The sequence below is a fragment of the Rutidosis leptorrhynchoides genome, chromosome 9 (assembly GCF_046630445.1).
Source record: "Rutidosis leptorrhynchoides isolate AG116_Rl617_1_P2 chromosome 9, CSIRO_AGI_Rlap_v1, whole genome shotgun sequence".
In the NCBI taxonomy this organism is placed as follows: Eukaryota; Viridiplantae; Streptophyta; class Magnoliopsida; order Asterales; family Asteraceae; genus Rutidosis; species Rutidosis leptorrhynchoides.
The window spans coordinates 228,565,287-228,590,453 of record NC_092341.1 but is presented as its reverse complement, the minus strand read 5'-3'; the positions used below and the strand labels follow the sequence as shown (position 1 = coordinate 228,590,453).

At 31.1% G+C, this 25,167-nt stretch overlaps 2 protein-coding genes and 1 long non-coding RNA gene across 5 annotated transcripts; all 3 read right to left on the bottom strand.

Moving 5' to 3' along the window:
* Positions 1-1,537: 1,537 nt before the first annotated feature.
* Positions 1,538-2,429, bottom strand: LOC139868569 (uncharacterized). The gene is made up of 2 exons (XM_071856904.1): positions 2,180-2,429; positions 1,538-2,064 (listed from the first exon to the last, which is right to left on the bottom strand). Exons 1-2 carry the CDS (start codon positions 2,427-2,429, stop codon positions 1,538-1,540), a joined length of 777 nt encoding a protein of 258 aa, XP_071713005.1.
* A 2,340-nt stretch (positions 2,430-4,769) lies between these two features.
* LOC139866958 (cystinosin homolog) lies at positions 4,770-6,901 on the bottom strand. The gene is made up of 7 exons (XM_071855260.1): positions 6,674-6,901; positions 6,211-6,343; positions 5,985-6,074; positions 5,687-5,811; positions 5,199-5,241; positions 4,984-5,101; positions 4,770-4,887 (listed from the first exon to the last, which is right to left on the bottom strand). Exons 1-7 carry the CDS (start codon positions 6,790-6,792, stop codon positions 4,829-4,831), a joined length of 687 nt encoding a protein of 228 aa, XP_071711361.1. The 5' UTR covers positions 6,793-6,901; the 3' UTR covers positions 4,770-4,828.
* A 9,257-nt stretch (positions 6,902-16,158) lies between these two features.
* LOC139867637 (uncharacterized) lies at positions 16,159-18,638 on the bottom strand. 3 transcript variants are annotated; one of them, XR_011765904.1, is made up of 6 exons: positions 18,570-18,638; positions 18,267-18,359; positions 17,730-17,833; positions 17,306-17,369; positions 16,437-16,610; positions 16,159-16,343 (listed from the first exon to the last, which is right to left on the bottom strand). It is a non-coding gene; the product is annotated as an uncharacterized lncRNA (long non-coding RNA). The 3 variants fall into 3 exon arrangements; XR_011765902.1 differs by having other exon boundaries at positions 16,159-16,610; XR_011765903.1 differs by lacking the exon at positions 18,570-18,638 and adding an exon at positions 18,498-18,565 and having other exon boundaries at positions 16,159-16,610.
* Between the last annotated feature and the right edge of the window lie 6,529 nt (positions 18,639-25,167).

Below are 25,167 nucleotides of genomic sequence, written 5' to 3'. Positions count from 1 at the left end.
GAATTTTTGTTGGATGAAAAATTGAATCACGGGGGTTGCAATTTTTTGTTGTACATAATGCTTTTAGAGCACCCGGTGTGGCAAAATATAGTTCGGCGTCGGATTGCAATTTGGAACCAACCGACGGTCAGCCGATACCGACTCGATGTCGGTTCGGCGTCGTCTGGTTCGACGTCGTGACCAAGACTTCAGTCTAGCGAATTTTAGTGGGGCCTGTTTTCAAATTTATATCCGTTAAGTGCCCAAGATTTTTTTTTTTAAATCATTTCTTCATCCCTATATAAAACACCACAATCTCATTATTTACGCACACAAATTTTTTTCTATTTTCTTCATTATTTTACACATTCAAAAAAAATATGGCCAATCGTTGCTTGATCAACCTCGACGTCCATCACAACGGTGAGCTTTCCAATAACCGCCAATATTGGTACGACGGGTACACACAATCGTTCGAAGCTCTAGATGTTATCGGCTTCGATGTAGAACGCGTTGTAAGCTTTATACGCGATAGGGTAGATTGCGAAGCCGACGACGTTTGGGACTGTGACGAGATCACGAATTTGTTCAAGGAATTTCAATCCGAAGCCGTGTGGGAACGAATGGTCGGAAAGGCCAAACTGACGAACAAAAATATCACGTTGTACTGTAGGAACATGTGGAGCCTTCCGGCTTCGAACGGTCGAGATGATGATACGTCTTCGCATGAATCAGGATCTCCGACTCGCTATGGCCGTTAAATTGTTGTTATTGTTAATAAGTAATTTTTAGGATTTAATAAGTAATTTTAGGATTAATAAGTAATTTTAGGACTTTTTTTAATAAGTAATTTGTAATCGTTTTAGGACTTTTTTTTGTAAATAAAAGTGTATTTTAGGACTTTTAATGTATTTTTTAATTTAATATTTGCTCGTATTTTTATTAATTCTATTTAACGATATGGTAAATACTACGTATATATATAAGAAAATGTATAAATAAATAATTGGTGGACTCTATCTTCTCTCTCCAAGACACTGAACTGACAATCATCCCAATTCCCCTGTTTTTCACCAATGTCAGTTTACAATGTCAGTCCAGTCAGCGTCCAGTCATCAGCAAGACACTGAACTGACGCGTCACCACACCCAGTGCTCTTAAACTTGTACCGATAAATAAATAATTAATTTAGTGGGTGTGAGGAAGTGTCTGATGGGTATGTCATGGTTGTTAGCAGTTAGTCTTTGGTTAGTGAGCGGAAGGAAGTGTTGATGTGACGCTAATATGATAGTCAGTGATACCATGACATAATGTCCTGGTTAAGAATGGTCTAAGGGTGGATTTAAAGGGCTGATGACAGTTGCCCCTCAAATAATTTCAATTAACATTTCATAATTGTCATTATATAAATTTTTTTTTTTTAAAAGCAAATATATTATTAAATGAAAACTCGACTGTACAAACACAAGGGAGCCGCCGAAGGCCACCCCTCACAATGAACAAAGAAAGAAAATTACACACAACAAGATGCTAAGATAGCAACCAAAACTAATGAAAGCTACAAAAGAAATCTTGATGGATTATGTAACCAAGAATGCCAATCAATATCTTTCGATTTGCATCTTTTCGCAATCCAATCAAAGCTTAATACGTGGATCTCATTGATGGCGTTTGGAGTAGTCCAACATTTCTTCTTGAAAACTTTAAGATTCCGATTTTTCCAAATTAAATATCCACAAACCCACTCCACAGCTTGCCAAATCTTCGCACCTAGAACCAAATCTCCTTGGACGAAAGATCCACGCAATACAATATCAAAGCTAAAATTAGTAGGAAAAGATAATCCCCACCAATCAAACACTTTGGACCAAACTTCCTGCACAAAGGGACAATGAACGAGGGCATGTTCCACCGTTTCAATGTTATTGCCACAAATCGGACAAAGAACCGAATGTAGATCGGTGCCCCGCTTGTCCAACTCAAAGAGTGTTGGAATCCGCCTACGTTTAACTCTCCATACAAAAACCTCAACTTTTTTAGGAACCAAATTATTTCTCAAAGTTTCACCGGACCTTATCCCGAGACCTAATGTTTTCTCATACAATAAACCCACCATTCGTCGAGTACAAACAGGAATTGCATAATGACCATCTCCAAGAATCTTGTTTGTCTGGATGAATGACAAAGCCGCATAGCATACCCTCTAGCTCCGCAAGTTCATCACTCGATCTACCACCTGTCACCCTGATCCAATTTGCTGTAAGCTCGCAAGCCGAAGAACCCATTCTCAGACGCTCCGAAACAGTTGTTGAAACATTACTTTCCAAATGATACAACCTGCTAAATTTGTCTCTGAGTACCCCATTAAACAGCCACGTATTGCCCCAAAATGAGATTGAGCTTCCGTTGCCGATAACTTTGGAGAACGAATTACTAAAGTTGATCCCCATGGCGTCTATGACGAAACTTGTTTTCAGAATATTAATCCAACACGATTAAATTGTCACTATATAATTAAATTTTTTTCTTTAGTAAACATACACTAAAATTTTGTGAAATGAAAGTTATCTATTGTTGATTAGTATATATTATTATTAATCATTCACTTTTTAATCATGAGATGAAATGAATGATGATATAAGAAATAATAAAAATGTTGTACCTTAGGTTTATGGCATATTAGGAATATACCATTGCTGCAAGTTGAAGATTCATATCATATTGTTATTGTTGTGACTTGATTTATAAATCATTACTTCAATATACTAAAATTTTGGCCATGTTCCAATGATCAAAATACCCCCCTCTTACTATTCACTAGTGATGGTATTTTAATAGTTTTTCTGACGTTATGTTGACGTCGTCTAACTTCATGCTGACGCCATATTTTTTATTAAGGTATTAAGTATAGAGCGTAATTATTTTTCGCAACAACGCGCGCGAGTTCTTTCTGCCTGTTTAAGTTAACTCTTCGTATTGATTATGTTGCATGCTATTTATCACAGTACCTTTTAGACTGCTTCTAAAGCGGCGTCAGCTGCTATCTGTCAAGCTGAGGTGTCACCGTCTGACGAAATGTAATGAAAATAAGGTAGCGTCAAAAGTTGACGGAAAACGGCGTGTGTCGAATTTTCAATGGAGCGTAAGGTTGCGTGAGTTGAAGAGTCCAGCCAATCACAATTTAAAGCCATTTATTTATATTATTAATTAATTTTTTTTCCCAATCCACTTCCAATTATATTTTACCACATCACCCTACAAATATTTGACTTAGGGTTAACAAATGTCGAATACAGTCACAATCAAAAACCCACTTTTTTACCAAAAAGTACACAATTTGACTCTGACATCACAATCAGGGTTGGAAACAGTCTTAAAGGTTTAATGAAATTGCTAAGAAAGACATGAACTCAATTATCACTACCGATTTACAAATATATATTTTTCCATAAATATATACATATTTTTACCCACTTAACTTGAACTCACCATCTCATGATTGAAAAGTGATCTTAAAAACGATATGTAAGTGACCATTTCGTTTCAAAGTACTCCGTACATTTTATTTGTACATTTTCTCGCTTTGGTAAACATCGATTCAAAATTTACAGATTTATCATTATGTAACAACGATAAATTTAGTGGTTAATTTTTGTAAATAAGTGGCAACACGTTTAGACCCCATAAATTAGTTAAGCCATAAATCGATGCATTCTCTCATGTTTTTCTAACAAAAATCATGGTTTTGGAATTGTAACTTGGACTAAAATAACAAGTGAACAAAATGGTTGAAAAAAAGACTAATTTTAGATACGAATCAAGCATCTTAACTGAAAAACACTGAACAATCATAGAGAAATCTAAATCACGTAAAGTTATCAATTATTTTTTTGAACGTTAAATATATTACAAATACTAGAAGAGGAGGAAAGCATAATAATAACAAAGACTTACAAAAGTAAGAGTTCAAACAAATTAAACTCGATTATTTAGTTATGCAGGACGAGGGAGAACACGAACTTGAAAGTAAAATTTGTTGCATTTGTGCAACAATTGAGTAATCCATAAAGTCGTTTGCTTGCCCAGATCTATGTACTGGACCTATGAATCTCTACATGTACTCGATATTAAAGGTTTAAAAATGAAGAACTGTTTCAAGAAAAGAACCAAAAACTACATACATGTATAGAATATGTTCATGATACAACTATATGATAACAAATCAAATACTGAATGATATATGAAGTGCATTGGCTCTGATTAAGGTTTTAGTGTCTTAACTACATCCATATCACCAAATAAAATCATATAAAGAAAAATGTATAACCATATGAAGTTTTTTTATATAAGATATATGTACACATTCAACACAAAATGTTTTGTAAGCAGAACAGTATGTCATAGTTAAAAAGCAGTCAGGTGTAACGTTGTGAATGTTAGCGTACAAGAAACAAGGCTTCATACATCTTCTGAAGATGTAACAAGTGGCTCCCGACTTTCCAAATCCGCATTTGTAGATTTCACCGTGTTTAGGGCCCGGTAGAACACATAATGTTGCAAGATGAATAGGAGGGATAACACATTATGTAATTGGGTCAAAAACTTAACCAAAATCAGCCATTTTAGCTAAATGGGTTAAAATTTATATATTTTTTTTTTTTGAAAGGCAAACTCACACACACCATTAACACGAATATTTACAACCACGAATATGTCTCAAATGGGACTTGAACCCTCAACCTCTTGGTTGGAGGGCCACCTCGATACCGCTGGGCCAAATGCCATTTGGTGGTTAAAATTTATATATAACTAACACAGTTTTTTGAGAATATCATTGACAAAATGAAAGTCAACATACCAAAGAAAGCAACGTCTTGCCTATATTTCCATAGAAGTTCACCCATGAATCTGAGAAATAAACGTAAAAAGGAAGCAATATTAGGTCTCAGATTGTATATTCGTATCACCAAATCGAACGTGCATTTGAATAAAAAGAGAACGTACGCTGATCTATAGATTGGACAGCCATTTGGGCGTAATTTGCTATTCCTCCAAGCAGATCAAGCAATATGTTGCCAATGCTAAATCCAATTGTGCTCTTTCTTTTAAAGTTCATAACCGCCTGCATACATAAAACATACTTAGTTGGCACCTTAGTTCATTCTTAAAACAAATGAAACCTCAAGTTTCATATTTAAATTATGAAAGATAATCCTTACTTGGGGTATGTATTTGATCACTGTCATGACAACTTGTAATGAGCTGCAATTTAAAAGTATTTGAGCACATTATGATTTATGATCTGTGTATAGATATGCAATAAAAACAGTGTGATTCCGATACAGTTGACTAAGTTTGACTTTGGTCAATATTGACCAATTTTTTTACCGATTTTCTGAGTAACCCCTAGTTTTGGCCAAGTTTTGACCGAATTTACGAGTAATCCCGAGTTTTGGCCGAGTTTTGACCGATTTTGATCGAGTTTTGATTGATTTTAACCAAGTTTGACTAAGTTTGATTACTCGGCTCGGAGGTCTCCAAAAACCGAGTACTCAGTGAGTAATTTTGAATTCTACGACCTTGTGTGTGACATACACCCAACAACTATCATTCAATTCGGCTGGATCGTAACTACCATGTAATGAGAAACGGAGATAATAAAAAAGAATTTTGGAAGTACAACTCATAAATTCAAAATGGATATTACCTAAAGCAGGAGGCCAACCAGAGCCATGAATGTTCGGGTATAGCAATGAACACACAAATAATGACAATTAACCATGCTACTGAAAGTATTGAAATACTAGTCTTGGACACTTTCTGACCTCCACGCTGTTAAAAATCGTAAAAACGATCAATAGTGAAAAAGGGTTCTTATAACTATAAGCAAATTTTAAATTTATGAAATTTTATAGTTGCATAACTATCCTCTTGTATACATTCAATCAGACAATTTGGTTACATATCTGGTACGATAAATTTAAGTAAAATGAATGGTTACTTACATCATAGATGGCAATTTGAAATAAGGTAAACGCGGTTGAAACAACTGCGTGAATGGAGAAAGCTACATCGTTTGCAGCTACAGGTATCATCTGCATAGCCAAATAAGTGAATGTAAATACATCAACTAGTGATTGTTTCATACAAAAATAATAAGTTCATAAAAAACTACATACTAAAATAACACTAATTTTATAGGAAGTGATAAATATTAAAATATATAAGAACCTCGTTGAAGCCGTATTTCTCATGATACTGGCGTTGAACAGCAGAGCTAAAGAATACAGAGGCATTGTATATGAGATAAGATGTATGCTTTGTGAGATTAAGCGCCACGAAATCGAAATTCAACCCTACCACACTACAAGTTTCAATCCCATTGCAAATTCAGCACACTAAACAGATGAATAAATGGGTAATAGCAACCTACTTAAGCTGATATATAAATTACTTTATGTACATAAAGTATATGTATGCATGTATGCATCAAGATACATAAAACACACAGTTGAAAACTTGTAAATTTGTTCATCTTGATGCAAAAAGGCTATATACAACACTTGAAAATTGAGATATAAAACAGTGTCACGAAACTGATCTAGGTAGCTTGTATAATACAATTAACAGGTGAATAACATTTTATTATTAATAATTAATAATAATGATAATAAGTAAGTAAAGTAAAGTTAACCTTTTTCTTTTGTAATTGAGGATGATTTGGGGATAGAAGCTAATAGACCAAGAACAAAAAGCGATCCATCCAAAAACACTTGATAAAACCTCCATTTCTGTTGAATTCCATGATCCCATGCTTTGATCGATCACCTCTAAAACACACTCACTCTGTGTGTGTTTGATCGGTGTGACTTTATAAATTTATTTTGGTTGTGGTTTTGGTTTTTGATGACGTGCGTTCGAATTTATATGTTTGGTTTGGTTTTCATCCAGTGCGGGAATGGGATACTAACAGGGTCCCAATTATGTGCAGACACGTGGCTACTGAAGAAGATAGGAACAAAAAAAAGAGGCAGAATGAATGTGTACGGTATCTTCAACTAAAGGGGTGGTTCGATTTGTGAGGATGTGGGTCAAAATGACGACACAAAACTATAAATTTTGTCAAGGGTGACGTTGTTCTTTCCTTAAATAAAATTTTACTCCAAAATGTTTACGACGTTGTGTTAATTTCTTAAGGGTTTTTATATAGTCTATGTTATAATATATAAATATATATATATAAATGGATAGTCAATTATTGATACACAAAAGTAATATTATTGTATTACCTAAACTTGTGATATTTTTGCTATAAATAGCCATGAATGCAAGCATTAAACTTGCACCATTTCTCACACTTACAAAGTGTTTCTTTCTTTCTCTCCATTATCATCTTTGTTCTTACACTTCATTATTAGTATTCTAAATCAAGAATCAAATCACTAAAGGTAGTTATAAGCCTACTGAATTATAACATCAAGAATCAAACCACTAAAGGTAGTTATAAGCCTACTGAATTATAACACGTTATCAGCACGATAATCTTAATACTAATTATGGTTGGCTCTGCCACCTAAATGATATATGGTCGGTTATACCACCTGAATAATATATGGTCGACACTGTCGTTTAATTATCACTTATGTTACTAACATTTATATTTAAATTATCTAACATTTATATGGCCGACACTGTCGCCTAATTATCATTTATGTTACTAACATTTATATTTCTATTATCTAACATTTATATGGCCGACACTGTCGCCTAATTATCATTTATGTTTACTAATATTTATATTTATGTTATATAACATTTATTAATGATTGCTTACATATGGTCGACACTGTCACCTACTTATCATTTATGTTATATTAAATTTATGTTTAATTTTTATATACTTATGAATATAAAGTGACTATAATTTATCATGTTGTTTGTTTTAATAGAAAATGTCGAATCTGGAAAAGCTTAAATTTACTCCTTTAGAATCAACTGGAAACAACTACATGCCATGGGTTATAAAAGTAAAAATGCATCTTAAATCAATGGGTATTCTTGAAGCCATAAATGAAAACAACACTTGTTCTGAAAAAGAACAAGCAACGGCATGTTGCTTTATTCATCAACATATTGATGAATGCTTACAAAATAATTATGTGACTGTAGAAGATCCCCATGTTTTATGGGAAGGTCTCAAAAGCAGATTCAATAATCAAAGAGAAATTTTACTCCAAGCTGCTATGGAACAATGGAGAACATTAAGGTTCCAAGACTTTAAGAAAGTAAATGAATATAGCTCAGCTCTGTATAATACATGTTCACAACTTAAATTCTGTGGACATGAAATAAGTGATGCAGACATGATGGAGAAAACTTTCTCCACAATGAATGCTGCAAACATCACAGTGCAAAGAAATTTGAGAATGCTAAAGTTCAAAACATATCCTGAACTTAATTCATATCTCTTAGTTGCAGAGCAAAATGATGAGCTATTAATGAAAAATCAGCAATCCCGTCCTACTGGTACACTTGCAATCCCTGAAGCAAATACTGCAAATAATTATAAACAGGGACAAGGACGCGGGCAAGGTCGTGGTTATAATAACCATCACCATCATCATGCCAAAAGCCATAACTATGGTAGAAACCATCCTTATGGTAATGGTAATGGGCGAGGACGTGGTCGTGGTCGTTGCCGTGGTGGTCAAAGAAATAATAATCCACGAAAATATAAATATCAACCACAAAACAAGCCCACTAAACAAGATGTTGAAGAAAATTCTTCTAAAAATTCTGAAGAATCTTGCTACAGATGTGGTAGAATGGGCCACTGGGCTAATACTTGCCGAACATCTAAACATCTTGTTAAGATGTATCAGGATTCGCTGAAAGATAAAGAAAAGGAAGTAAACTTTGTGGATAACGTCGATCCAACAGTCACTGAGAAACCATCTGATTTATATGAAGATTTCTTGAATGTTTAAGTTGTGTGTCTTTCGAAAAATAAACGATTTAATATCGTCTGTCTTTGTCATTATGTTTGCTAAATGTTTCAGTACTATCTATTTGCGTTTAAAATATTGTGTAATATTAATGTACTCACTATTTATTTCTTATATATGAAGTTCAATATGAATTTTGCTGGAATACAACATCAATCAAGTGGTGGAGATCTCTGTATAGCAGACAGTGGAACTACACACACTATACTTAAATCCGAGAAATATTTTATTGATCTAAAACCAACGGAAGGAACTATACATACAATATCAGGATCTGCTAACTTGATAAAAGGGATATGAAAGGCAAATTTCATACTACCAAATGGTACAAAATTTTTAATAAATGATGCCTTATTTTCTCCCAAGTCAAGCAGAAATTTATTGAGTTTCTCCGACATATACCTTAACGGGTATGATTATCAGTCAGTGACAACAGAAAATGAGAAATATTTAAGTATCACTGACAAGAGTCATGTGGTTGAAAAACTGCCAAGACTTAGTTCTGGATTACATTATACACATATAAATGTACCAGAAATACATATGGTAGTTAACGAAAAATATATTGATCCTGGTGTATTCAGTTTATGGCATAACAGATTAGGCCATCCAGGATCAACAATGATGAAAAGGATTATTGAATGTACTCATGGACATCCACTAAAGGATAGAAAAATCCATCATGATACAATGGTTCCATGTACATCTTGCTCTCTTGGAAAATTGATAACTAGACCCTCACCACTTAAGGTTGAGAAAGAATCACCAATGTTTCTTGAAAGAATTCAAGGTGATATATGTGGACCAATTCATCCACCATGTGGACCATTTAGATATTTCATGGTTCTAATAGACGCATCTAGCAGATGGTCTCATGTTTGTCTGTTATCAAGCCGTAATGTGGCATTTGCAAAATTTCTTGCCCAAATTATTAAATTGAGAGCTCATTTTCCTGATTACACCATTAAAAGGGTGAGACTTGATAATGCTGGTGAATTTACATCTCAAGCATTTAATGACTATTGCATGTCTATAGGAATTGTTGTTGAACATTCTGTTGCTCATGTGCATACACAAAATGGTTTAGCCGAGTCATTGATTAAACGTTTACAGTTAATCGCTAGACCATTGATAATGAGAACAAAACTCCCTGTATCTATATGGGGTCATGCAATTTTACATGCTGCTGCATTGATTCGCATCAGACCAAGTGCAAGTCATAAATATTCCCCCCTACAACTTGCTTTTGGTCAAGAGCCAAATATTTCCCATCTTAGAACATTTGGTTGTGCAGTGTATGTTCCAATTGCGACACCACAACGTACAAAAATGGGTCCTCAAAGGAGGTTGGGAATATATGTTGGATATGAAACATCTTCAATATTAAGGTATATTGAACCTATGACAGGTGACGTTTTTACAGCACGTTTTGCTGATTGTCATTTTAATGAAACATTGTTCCCTAGATTAGGGGGAGAAATGAAAAATAAAGAAAATGATGTTTCATGGTGTGAACCTCAATTAAAGTATCTTGATCCTCGCACAAAAGAATGCGAGACAGAAGTTCAAAAGATAATGCATATACAAGAACTTGCAAATCAATTGCCTGATGCATTTACAGATACAAAAACGGTGACAAAATCATATATACCAGCAGTAAATACTCCAGCTCGAATTGAAATTCCAAAAGCTGGCAATAACGTCACTCATGAATCTTTGCCACGTCAGAAACGTGGAAGACCAATTGGTTCAAAGGATAAAAATCCTCGAAAAAGAAAATCAGCTGATAATGAAGTAAAAGAAAGTGTTCAAGAAGAACCACAAATCAGTACTCCTACTGCAGAGGAGATTGATGATGTCAATACAGAAATTGCAATCAATTATGCATATTCAAAAATATTATGGAACCGAAATGAAATGAAAAATCTTGATGAGAAATTTTCATTTAATGTTGCATATGACATCATGAATAATGATGATGATCCAGAACCAACATCTATGGTTGAATGTCAAAATAGACATGATTGGGCTCAATGGAAAGAAGCAATACGAGCTGAATTAGAATCACTCAATAAAAGAAAAGTTTTCGGATCCATCATTCTCACTCCTAAAGATGTGAAACCTGTAGGATACAGATGGATTTTTGTCCGAAAAAGAAATGAGAAAAATGAAGTTACAAGGTATAAAGCTAGACTTGTAGCTCAAGGTTTTTCTCAAAGACCGGGAATTGATTATGAAGAAACTTATTCCCCTGTTATGGATGCAATTACTTTTAGGTACTTAATCAGTCTGGCAGTTTCTAAAAATTTAGAAATGCATCTCATGGATGTTGTGACTGCTTACCTATATGGATCACTTGATAGTGATATATATATGAAGATACCTGAAGGATTTAAGGTACCAGAAGCATCAAATGCAAAACCCAAAGAAATGTATTCGATTAAATTACAAAGATCTTTATATGGGTTAAAACAATCGGGACGTATGTGGTATAACCGATTAAGTGATTACTTGATAAGCAAAGGGTATACAAATAACCTTACTTGCCCTTGTGTTTTCATTAAGAAAACAACATCCGGATATGTGATCATAGCTGTTTATGTTGATGATCTTAACATCATAGGTACAAATAAAGAGATCTATGAAACCATTCAACTTCTAAAGAAAGAATTTGAAATGAAAGATCTCGGAAAAACCAAGTATTGCCTTGGTTTACAAATTGAGCATATGCCTAATGGTTTACTTGTACATCAAACAACATATACTGAAAAGATTTTGAAACGTTTCAATATGGACAAGGCAAAACCATTAAGTACTCCTATGGTTGTTAGATCACTCAATGTTGAAACTGATCCATTTCGTCCATGTGAAGATCATGAAGATATTCTTGGACCAGAAGTACCATATCTTAGTGCAATTGGAGCTCTTATGTATCTTACAAATTGTACAAGACCTGACATTTCTTTTGCAGTTAATTTGTTGGCAAGGTTCAGCTCTGCTCCTACCAAAAGACACTGGAATGGGATCAAACACATATTTCGATACCTTCGAGGAACTACTGATTTAGGATTATTTTATTCTAACGAATCAAAACAAGATTTGGTTGGTTATGCTGATGCAGGTTATTTATCTGATCCACATAAAGCTAAATCTCAAACTGGATATGTATTCCTAAATGGAGGTACTGCAATATCATGGCGTTCTCAAAAACAAACACTTGTTGCTACATCATCAAATCATGCCGAAGTGATTGCATTACATGAAGCTACTCGGGAATGTTTTTGGTTGAGATCAATGACACAAATCATTACTGATTCTTGTGGACTAGAACGCGATAAAAGTCCAACAATTATCTATGAAGATAATGCAGCTTGCATAGCACAGATGAAAGAAGGGTATATCAAAAGTGACCGAACCAAACACATACCTCCTAGATTCTTCTCATACACTCAAAATCTCATTAAGGACAACGAGATTGAAATGAGATATGTTCAATCCAGCAAAAACTCTGCTGATCTTTTCACGAAAGCACTTCCAACTGCTATTTTCAGAACACACGTTCATAACATTGGCATGAGACATGTTCAAAAGATGTAACAACCGAAGCGATGTCTACTTGAGGGGGAGTCAACTCCATGCTGCACTCTTTTTCCCTTAGCTAAAGTTTTTCCCACTGGGTTTTCTTTAGCAAGGTTTTTAACGAGGCAGTAACTTACAGTTGATCTTCAACAAACAAAATTGTTATCCAAGGGGGAGTGTTATAATATATAAATATATATATATAAATGGATAGTCAATTATTGATACACAAAAGTAATATTATTGTATTACCTAAACTTGTGATATTTTTGCTATAAATAGCCATGAATGCAAGCATTAAACTTGCACCATTTCTCACACTTACAAAGTGTTTCTTTCTTTCTCTCCATTATCATCTTTGTTCTTACACTTCATTATTAGTATTCTAAATCAAGAATCAAATCACTAAAGGTAGTTATAAGCCTACTGAATTATAACATCAAGAATCAAACCACTAAAGGTAGTTATAAGCCTACTGAATTATAACAGTCTAATTATATATCCACCAAACAAAAAAATTATTTAAATGAGCACCACCTATTACTTCCTTCCTCTCATATTAATAGTTCTCAAACAAAAAATATATGGTTTAAAAAATTTTCATAAAAATATTATACTTTTTAGTTTTACTTTTACTTTTTTTTTCTCTTTAATCTGATGCACATACATTAAGAGCATAATAGAACTTTACTTTATTATTCTATATATGAAAGTGAACTATTAATATGGAACAAACCAAAATAAAATATTGGACTATCAATATAGAACGGAGAAAATAATACATAGTATAGTTTATGATGGATTAAGTGATTTGAATGGTAAAAAATCAAGCTCCTTTTATCATATCATATCATACCTTTTATCTTTTTTTTTTTTGAAAGACAAGTAGTCGGCATCGAATACTCTCAATTGTCACGCATGCACGCGCTTTCGGGAAGAACAGGGTCGGTCCAAAGATTTTGCATGTCCCGGCCGAAATGATTATAAAATGCCCCAACAAAATTGTGTTACACATACATATATATTTATGAGGTTTAAACTATCGAGGTTGACAACTCATTTACATCGATATCTTGTTAATAACTGCACTAATAACACTACAAGTTATTAAATAAAAATATACCTTTAATATGTTTAAATTTCTATTAATAACTTTTTTCAAAACGATGCCCCTCACCACGGGAAGCCCCGGGCCATCGCCCGCTTCGCCCATAGGCTTAGCCGGCCCTGAGGAGGAAACTCGTATCACATTGCAGGAACCTGATCCTTAAACCATCCCGATGGGCAGACGGACCGGGTTTGAATTCTGAATGAATTCGTGAGAAAACCCCCATGGAGTTAACCTGAAGCTCCATCTTTCAGACAGATTGATTAATAGAATGGGCAGAGCGAAGCTCGAACTGATGACATAAACATTAAGCCCCACACACAAGGTGTGGAGATACAGTGAAGCAAGCCTGCAATTAAAAAAAAAAAAAAAAAAAAAAGATATCCCATCACTTTTCTATAATAACCAATTTAATTAATTGTTAAAAAATAATAATGATACTCCGAAATACTATTACTCCGTACTCCATAAGCATTACATTACATTTGTTTTATAATTAAACCCAGACTCTATATTATGACTCGTGAAATCATGAAATACTGCTAGTTTAAAAAGTTTTATAAAAATATTTATTTAAATTATATAGAACAAAACTAAATTTAAATGTAGGACCCTTATACTTTTTTAAATTTATAGTTTTTTTTTTCAGACACTATATACTATTCGTTTTTGTAGTTTTTTAAAGGTAAACAGCCAATAAAATAGTATTCAAATATAATTAGTACTGAAACGATGGATCTTATAGATTTTTTTTATTTTACCTTTTTATAAAGGTAAAAATTCTATATTAATGATGCTTAAAGTTCGTGTTTCGTTGCAAGGTGATTTTGGTTGCTGAAACAAATATAAATAATAAAGTAAATATTTATTTTAGGTCAAAATTCAAAACAAAAATCACATTATTGACTTGACAAAGAAGATTAAAATTATTTATTAAAGAATTTTGCTAACAACAACCTCAAGAAGTGTCATTAACGTACATAAAATGGTCTTATCTGGAAATTATATATTCACTTTATATTAATGATTATTGTCATATACAACTCTTTACTTAAACAACGTATTTGTGTCAGAGGACTATTAATATAGGACGGAGGATTGTTTTTTTTTTAAATATATATATAGGACGGAGGAAATATTATTATTATTATTATTATTATTATTATTATTATTATTATTATTATTATTATTATTAATTTTTTAATTGAATTTATTATAAAAAGTGATGGGACAATAGATTATAAAGTTAAGAGTTACTACGTAAAAAGCTAGTATAAAAATAATGAAAATGGAGATATAAAAATAACTAGTGAAATGACCCGTGAAACCACGGGTTTGTTTAAACGAAACAGTTTAATGATATGTTTTAAGTATTAAGTGAACGTAAATGCTAAAGTTATTTAGTTTAATGACTCGTGGAGCCACATAGTCCGACTAAGAAACTCGTCAGCTGAACATTTAATCAAGCACCTAAAATGCATATTAAACAATTCACATCCAATCATAAGAGATAATATTGGCTCTCAATTTATTTTAAAAGTGTAAATTAAAATATAAATTTAGAATTGATTTCCTTCTGTCTAGCTTTTATACTTTCTCGTAGTCAATTCAAAATAATTAATTAAAATAATTCAAAATTATTTAATTTTAATAATTAAAATAATTATTAATAAGATTTAATAATAATTAATTAATTAATAAGATTTAATTTTAATTCAAAATTATTTAGATTAATAACATCACCTACCATTCTTAGATTTTTTTTTTTTTTGATTTTCTTTTAACAAAGAAATTAGCCTGATAATGCATCATCATACACCGGTCATCAATAAATGTTTATATTAATTAATATTTGTGTATAATTAATAATTATATTATTATTGTTATTATTATATTATTATTATTATTATTATTATTATTGTTAATAAATAAGTATATATATATATCAAATCAAAAACTATTATTTATATAAATTTAATATTATAACACTTTATTTATGAAATTAAATGTTATAAACTCGCTTCATTTATTATTAAATCCGTTTATACGCACAATAACATACAGTATTAGATATATCAACAATTTTTCTTATTATAGTAAGTACTTCATAGGCTAATATCAACCCTTTAAAGTAAAAGACTATTTTGATAATGTAGTTATTAATATAAAATATATTAACATCGGTTAATACTTTTGATTTTGTAGTGGAACCTCCCTGGCGACCATTCATGATAGATTACCCAAAATTTAATGTAGAAGGTGGTAATGCTACTGCAGTTATTTCATCTAACTACATGTCACTTAAAGTAAATATTGATTTTTGAATCAGCTTATTTATAAAACTGTAAGTGCTTATTGCTAAATCATGAAAGCACTTCTTCCATTGCTTATTCCCAACACACAAAGAACATCCATCCTTACCATTTATTCTATTGATCTCAATATATTGTGTGAAAACATGTTGTCTAATTTGATGATAACCCCCGTGAGTAATTGTATGTAAACAATAAGCACAATATGATGAAATATGTTGAAGGGATATAGGAACAAATACATGAACAAAAAATGAGCTAATATGTAATCTTAACACAATTTGAGTGACTATTTTGAACAGTTTGAACAGTCTGACTATTTTGAAGTCACAATTTGAGCTCACATCAACCCACTTATAACTTGCCCATAAAGAAAGAAAGAAAAAAAAGACAGTACACGTTAATAAAGAGAATTATAAGTAAACAATAATGTGAACTAAGAAATTTATATACCTCGTATAACTCCAATGACATATTGAAGGTAGCTTGATGTAAGATCATCAATAGTAGGAGAATAGAGGCTTTCTTTCTTCTTTGTGAAGAAGATGTGGGTTTAGTGACTCGGTTGTAGCTTTAGAAACAACTTCCTTTTGGTAGACCTCACCTATTCAGCTATCATACCATGGTCTGCAAATCAATTATGATGGTTTTAGTTTCATATAACTGTTTTACAGCGTATGAATGTAGTATTTGAAAAGCAATTGTTTGGTTTGCATTAATACTCCAACATTTCTATATGATTAAAGGGAAAGTCAAATTTTAAAGTAGCGCTTTATCGTGAGGTCTATGATTTAGCCACATGATGTCTCTGGGTTTTTTTTTTTCACACGGTGTAGTAGTTGCAGCAAGTTGTTGCAAATGACGTATAAATGAACGTAGGGTCCAGTGGCGGATCCAAGAAAATTTTTCACCGGGGGCGAATTTTTTTTTTTTAAATGTAGGGAATTTTTTTTGGCAAAATATAGTGGTTTTGGGGCAAAATATAGAGTTTTTTGAGCAAAATTTGGAGATTTTTGGGCAAAATACGAAGGTTTTGGGGCAAAATATGAAGGGTATGGGGCAAAAAAAAATTCCACCGGGGGCAAAATCGAAAAACTGAAAAAATTTGCAATAAAATTTCGAAATCCACCGGGGGCGGCCGCCCCCCTCCTTAACCCTTTGGATCCGCCTCTGATAGGGTCTCCGGGAACTTTCAATGTCTGTAGAATTCTTTATTGATTTCCGAAGGGTACTTTATAAGCATTAACCTCTGCGAAATAAATTGACCTTGAAACCAGTTTATGTATAGCAGGAAGATTTATACATTATAAATTAGACAATACCTTCTTAGGCTTTTAAACAATCCGGATAATGTTCAATTTGCACAGCATCATGAATTTGGCATATCTGCAAAATTCCTTTCAACTCAGATTTTTTCATTACATTTAAAATTCCTTCTTCTCATTACTAAATCTATAAATAATATTACTTGTCAAACTACGAATCCTATAATGAAATCTAATATTACTTGTCAAACTATGGATCCTATAACGAAGAGAAATTTCAACATGATTTGCAATAATCAATTGAGTCGTGAAAAGACTGAAACAATGCCATTAAACACAAACATGAAACCGACTTATTAATAGGCCAACATATTACACAATATATTATTCTCACAAACATATAACTACAGTTTGTAGTTGCAATCATCAAATTAATAGCAATAAGAACTCCAAAGTGTGAAAAGGGTAATAGAATATTGACCTTGATATATTATCAGCATCCATGGAGATAACATACTTGGTCCAAGTATTCATCCGAGTTTTGTTCAGAAGGCAGAAACTTCCCATTCTCAGCCAGCAAAGTTGCTGCAAAACCAAATATCAGCATAACATCATAGTTTCAAGTTTCTGCAACCCTAACAAACTGCATTATAAGAAAACAAAATCACACAAATCGAGCCCGAAGAAAGAGCATAAACATAATTATGAAACACTACCTTGAGCTTATATACAGTAAAAGATGACATGTAAATATCAAATTATCCCTCTTATTATAAAACTAATTACAGTAGTAGTTTATAACACTAAAAGTTAAATCCATTAATAACAATCATATTAAATAAGAGTATGAGCAAGAATATATAAGATTTATCACCGTATAATGGTCAAAATACTATATAATATAAGAATTATAACTGATCATAAACTCATACATCATAGAATTATCGTGAAAGACTTATCACAGATCATAAACTCATAAATCATAGAATTATCGTGAAAGTAGAACTATATAAGCTACCCGTTGAATAAACCTAACGCCTTCAGTACTTCAGATCCATAACGTATAGCACGACAAAAATTACGCTGCAAAACTTATTCACGACCTTCATCGCTTGAAAATCATGAATAGTATCATAATATTAGTGTAAAATCATATGGAAGTGAGAATTTAATTATAACATAAACAACTAAAGCTAACATTTAACAAAACCTCATAAATCAGAATAATAAATGAACAACGACCTCCTACCAAATCATGACGTTTCGACTCAATCAACACCAAAAAAACAGCTTAAAATTGAAGCAGGTGAACTGAACATACCTGATAGTAAAAACATCGCAGGACATGGGCTAGAGAAGCACGGTTTGATGGTTTGAAGAGGAATTTTTTTAACCCTAATTTTTGAAAGTAATTGACTGCACCGTGTTTATTAAGACTCCGTGTTTATAATTTTTTTAATTGTTTAAATTAATTAATTAAATAAATTAATTAATTAAATAAATTAATTAATGACATCAGCTTAGCTTAGATTTTTTTTTTTTTTTTTTTGATTTTTTCTTAAGAAAGGAATTAGCCTATTAATTACATCATCATTTTAACATTTTAATAGAAACTATAGATGTCAGGGATATGGGAGGGGGTGGTTTTAGAATTTCCGTTTTTCTATTCATACATTCCCTGTTTAGTTTAAGGTACAACATCTCAGCTTAATATACCTCATTCCTGTTATAAAAGTTAAATTGGATGTTAATTTTATTATTATTATAGATATTGTATAGTAGATTTTTTGAGTATAAATATGTGTGTTATGAGTTTATAAAAGACACACTAAAATATATATTCTCTCATATTCTCTTATTAGTCTACAGTCAAGAACATAGGCCACTAAAGGTAGTTATAAGCCTACTGAATTATAACACGTTATCAGCACGAAGTGCTCCGTATAATCAAGGTTTATCTAAGCAAGCACACGTCACTAATCAAGGTAAGAAATTATCTAACTTTTATTAACTTCACTAACATTTATATTTATGTTATATATGGTCGGTTATACCGCCTGAATTATATTTCTGTAATCTAATTTTTATTAACTTCACTAACATTTATATTTATTTTATATATGGTCGGTTATACCGCCTGAATTATATTTTTGTAATCTAACTTTTATTAACTTAACTAACATTTATATTTATGTTATTTAAGTTATATATGGTTGGTTATACCGCCTGAATTATATTTCTGTAATCTAACTTTTATTAACTTCACTAACATTTATATTCATGATATTTAAGTTATATATGGTCGGTTATACCGCCTGAATTATATTTTCTGTAATCTAACTCTTATTAACTTCACTAACATTTATATTTATGTTAATAAGACTTCATGATTGTACGCAACACGTCATTTGACAACACGGTACTTTATGTACGCAACACGTCATTTGACAACACGGTACCATGGGTCGAGATTAATTCCGATCAATACGAATACGATGGGGTCTTTATATGTTATCTAACATTTATGATTACTTATGCAATTAATCATTATTTATTTCATGCATACTAATGTTTATTCTTAAATTTATAATCTTAAAAGTTAAAATAAGAAAAAGTAGTTTGTATTTTTATTAAAAATAAATCTTAAAAGTTAAAATAAGAAAAGTAGCTTGTATTTTTATTAAAAGTAAATCTTAAAAATTAAAATAAGAAAAGTAGTTTGTATTTTTATTAAAAGTAAATCTTAAAAGTTAAAATAAGAAAAAGTAGTTTGTATTTTTATTAAAAGTAAATCTTAAAAGCTAAAATAAGAAAAAGTAGTTTGTATTTTTATTAAAAGTAAATCTTAAAAGTTAAAATAAGAAAAAGTAGCTTGTATTTTTATTAAAAGTAAATCTTAAAAGTTAAAATAACAAAAAAAAAATCTTGTCCTTTATATTACTCATACGCGTTTTGATATAGTGACTTTATTCGTTAACGTCAACTAACGACGTTACAACGGTCATATATACATAACGGTTGTTAACGTCAACTGACGACGTTACAACAACTATATTTTTCAAATATAAAATAAACATCTCCGTTTTCACATTTTCACAAATCAATCTTCATTTTTCAGATTACTACTCTCAAAAAGTTTTTGTAAAAATGATTCACACAAGGATGATTTTTCCTATTGTATTGGTCATATTAACTATCATCATTGTTGCTAATATACCACCGGGTGAACCTATATTCTATCATGCCCTTGTGGTTTTATTATTTGAAATCATACCATTATTCTGTTGTTTGCTACTTATGAATTTAAAATGATTCTAATTTCATTTTATTATTTGTCTATGAATAGAAGTTGATTATGATTATGATTTATGTTATTCATCTTTTTGATAATAGAAAATGTCGAATTTGAAAAGGCTTAAATTTGCTCATTTAGAACAAGTGGGAACAACTACTTAACATGGGTTATGAATGTAGAAAAACATCTCGAATCAAAAGGTATTTTAGAAACCCTGAATGAAAATAACAATTATTCCGAACAAAAGAAAGCAATAGTAAGTATTTTTCTTAGCAAACATATTGACGAGTCCTTAGAATCTACATATTATATGATCGAAAATCCAAGTGTATTATGGAAAATACTCAAAGATAGATACGATATTAATTATCAAAAAAAAAAATAACGGTGATCCATGAAAGAATAAAATTAAAGATATTAGTAGACGCTCTTAAGAATTCCTGAGATTCTTATTAATGATCTGGTAACGTGGATCATCAGTCTAGTATTTCTTGAATACATGAACATCTTGTTTAGCTCTACAAATAAGTCCCAAAAGAAAAGAAAACGAGAGTGAATCTGTTGACAAATCTTGATTAAATTAACCCTGAGCTACCTTGAGACTTGAATGGTTTGAATTTTCTAAGATGCCTAGTTTTTTATGTATCACTCATAAATAAATGGTTTTAGACCATAACGCATATGTTTTATTAAGTGTTATCTTTTATGTACTTCAGATTATAACTTGTTTGCAGGTAATATAATTTGATTATCTTGCTGAAATATAACTCATTATTTGCTTATCTTATTTGAAGTTTTAGTATGAATCCTGCTGAAATACAACATCAATTAAATGGTAAAGACCTGTGTATTGCAGATAGTAGTAACTGATAATGCTAAAAACGAACATATATTTCATAGCATTATTCCTCAAGAAAGACAAGCTTTTAGTTGCAATTGTTCTATTTAAAAGTGATATTCGTTTAAATAATAAAAGGTGAAGACAAAAGACAGATTCGACGAATTGAAGACGCAAACGACCAAAAAGCTCAAAAGTACAAAAGACAATCAAAGAGGTTCCAATTATTGATAAGAAACGTCTCGAAATTACAAGAGTACAAGATTCAAAACGCAAAGTACAAAATATAAAATTGTACGCAAGGACGTTCGAAAATCCGGAACCGGGACCAGAGTCAACTCTCAACGCTCGACGCAACGGACTAAAAATTACAAGTTAACTATGTATATAAATATAATATAATATATAATTAATTATATTAATTATATATATATTATATATATAAAATAAATCGTCGGCAAGAAAGACTCCAAACATGGGTGAGCTGTAAAAGTAAACTCCGCGACTCGCGGAGTTTGAAGGCAAAATTGGCCGCGAGTCGCGGAGCCCCAAAAGTCGAAAATTCCTATAAAAGCAAACGAATTCTGATCGCAAAATCATCATCTATCTTTCTCTTTTCTCATTCATACGTAAAATATATATATATATATATTTATAATTTATATTTTAATTTTAATTATAATTCTAATAATAAGGGTATGTTAGCAAATGTTGTAAGGGTGTAAGTCGAAATTCTGTCCGTGTAACGCTACGCTATTTTTAATCATTGTAAGTTATGTTCAACCTTTTTATATTAATGTCTCGTAGCTAAGTTATTATTATGCTTATTTAAGATGAAGTAATCATGATGTTGGGCTAAAATACTAAAATTGGGTAATTGGGCTTTGTACCATAATTGGGGTTTGGATAAAAGAACGACACTTGTGGAAATTAGACTATGGGCTATTAATGGGTTTTATATTAACTAAACAATACCTTGTTAATTTAATATACAAACTTATAATTCGACGTATTTATATATAACCACATACGCTTAATCGGACATGATGGGCGGGATATTTATAAGTACGAATTATTGTTCATTTGACCGGACACGGGGATGGATTAATAGTCAATGGACTCATTAAAACAGGGGTGGATTACATTCAAGGGTAATTGGTGTAATTGTTAACAAAGTAGTAAAACCTTGGTTTACACGCAGTCGATAACCTAGTGTATTCATTAAACAAAGTATTAAAACATTGTTACAATTCGAATCCCCAATTAGTTGGAATATTTGACTTCGGGAATAAGAATAATTTGACGAAGGCTTTCGCTCTTTATATTTATGACTGATGGACTATTATGGACAAATCCGTATGGACATATTAAATAATCCAGGACAAAGGACAATTAACCCATGGGCATAAAACTAAAATCAACACGTCAAACATCATGATTATGGAAGTTTAAATAAGCATAATTCTTTTATTTCATATTTAATTTCCTTTATTTTATATTTAATTGCACTTCTAATTATCGCATTTTTATTGTTATTGTATTTAATTGCACTTTTAATTATCGTACTTTTTAATTATCGCAAGTTTATTTTATCGCACTTTTATTATTCGCAATTTCATTATCGTTATTTACTTTACGCTTTAAATTAAGTCTTGTATTTATTTATTATTTTACATTTGGTTTTAACTGCGACTAAAGTTTTAAAATCGACAAACCGGTCATTAAACGGTAAAAACCCCCCTTTATAATAATAATATTACTTATATATATATTTGTATTTTTATAAAAGTAAACTAATATAGCGTTAAGCTTTGTTTAAAAAGATTCCCTGTGGAACGAACCGGACTTACTAAAAACTACACTACTGTACGATTAGGTACACTGCCTATAAGTGTTGTAGCAAGGTTTAAGTATATCCATTCTAAAAATAAATAAATATCTTGTGTAAAATTGTATCGTATTTAATAGTATTTCCTGCTAAAATTTAATAGTATTTTATATACACCTCGCACGACGTCAAGTTATTTTTGGCGCCGCTGCCGTGGAACTCTCTTAAAAGCCGGAAGCGCAACGCTACATAAAAAAAAGATTTTTATTTTTATTAAAATTCGTTTTTATAAAAGTACGTTTTAAATATTCGAAAATATAAAAAGAAAAATAAAAATTTATATATTTTTAAGAGTTTGTTAAAAGTTTTATAAGTTTCTTTATTTTTATTTTAGTTTGTAAAAATATAAGTTTTATTTAAATATTTTATTTTTATTTAAAACATAAAATCAAAAAACCGAAAAAAAAAAATATTTTTATATATATAAATCTATTTTTAAGATATTTTTAAATTTATAAAGAAGTTCTATTTTTATTTAAGTTTTTAAATATAAATTTTTTTTTATTATGCAAATATTTTGATATAAACATAAAATATAAAAACAGAAAATAGAAAATAAAAAAAAATAAAAAAAATAAAAAAAACGCGTCAAATTCAAACTGTACCAGAGTTGAATTTTTGAACCCCGCGACTCGCGGGGTTTGCTGCATTGAATACCGCGACTCGCGGAGTTTCTCTGACGCCACCGACAGAACCCTAACTCTGCATTAATTACGGAGTATTTATTAATTATTATTATTATAAACCCTAATTATCTATTATTATTATAATTAGTTTTATTTTAATTTAAGTTTTATTTAATTTATATTTTAGTTTTTTAAGTTTAATTAAATTGTAAAATTAATATTTTTAATAAATAATTAATATAAAAATAATATTTTTATAAAAATTGTACTTTTTACAACTTTTTGTATATTTTTATATTTTGTCCCTTTTTCAATCGTTTTAGCGTAATATTTGTATTTTTCGCTCATATTTAGTTTTAAACTTAGTTTTTGCCATAGTTATTTTTACTTCTAGATTTTTAGGCTTTGCCGTAGAATTCCTTAAGTGCTTTTTATTTAGAATAAGATTTAGGTGCTTTAGAATTTTGCGACGCCTTTTTAAGTTTTAGTTTCTTTTTAAGTTAATTCCATTTGGGATTTAGTTTTTCCTGTAAGCTTTAATATTTTTAGACGACTTTTACCTATGTATCAATTATCATTCCAATTAGTAATTTCAATTTGCGATTATAATTTTAAGTTAGTTGTAGTAATAAGGTTAGGTTAGTCAAGTAATTTTAAGTTTTATAAGTTTCTTTAATTTTTCCGTCACATTTTATTTTTCAACCATTTTTCTTTTTCGACTTTTTTGGACGAACTCTTTTTCTTTCTTATTTCTCGCTATTCTAGTTTTTAGGACATAGATTTTTATTCTACTTCTTATCTAAATTTCTTAAAATTACGAAAATTTATTTTAAGTGGTTAAATTGATAGACATCAAAATTTTCTGGTTCGTAGTAATAGTTGGATTTATACGTGGACCGGGTTATTGGAGCCAAACAGTCCTCAATTATATTGAGACCAAACGAATCCTGCCCCTCTGCTGCATCTTTTGGCTATTCGAAACGTGGGCAAAATCAGAAAAGTCTATTGATTGGATAACTTATTATAATTTTTCTTTCCTTTTAAAAACTAATAGGATATTCAGTGAATGCACCGAGCAAGACGATCACCACCTTTTGTACGTTCACCACCTGTAACTAGATCAAGACATTTAGCAAATATAACCGCCGTTGATTTTTCTTTAGAATCGTCATCCAGTCGACCAAGTACTTCAGTTCAAATTTCCGATAATCCATTTTTTGAACCCGACCTCACAATTGAGAATCCGGAGAATATTCAGGAACGGTTTGTAGA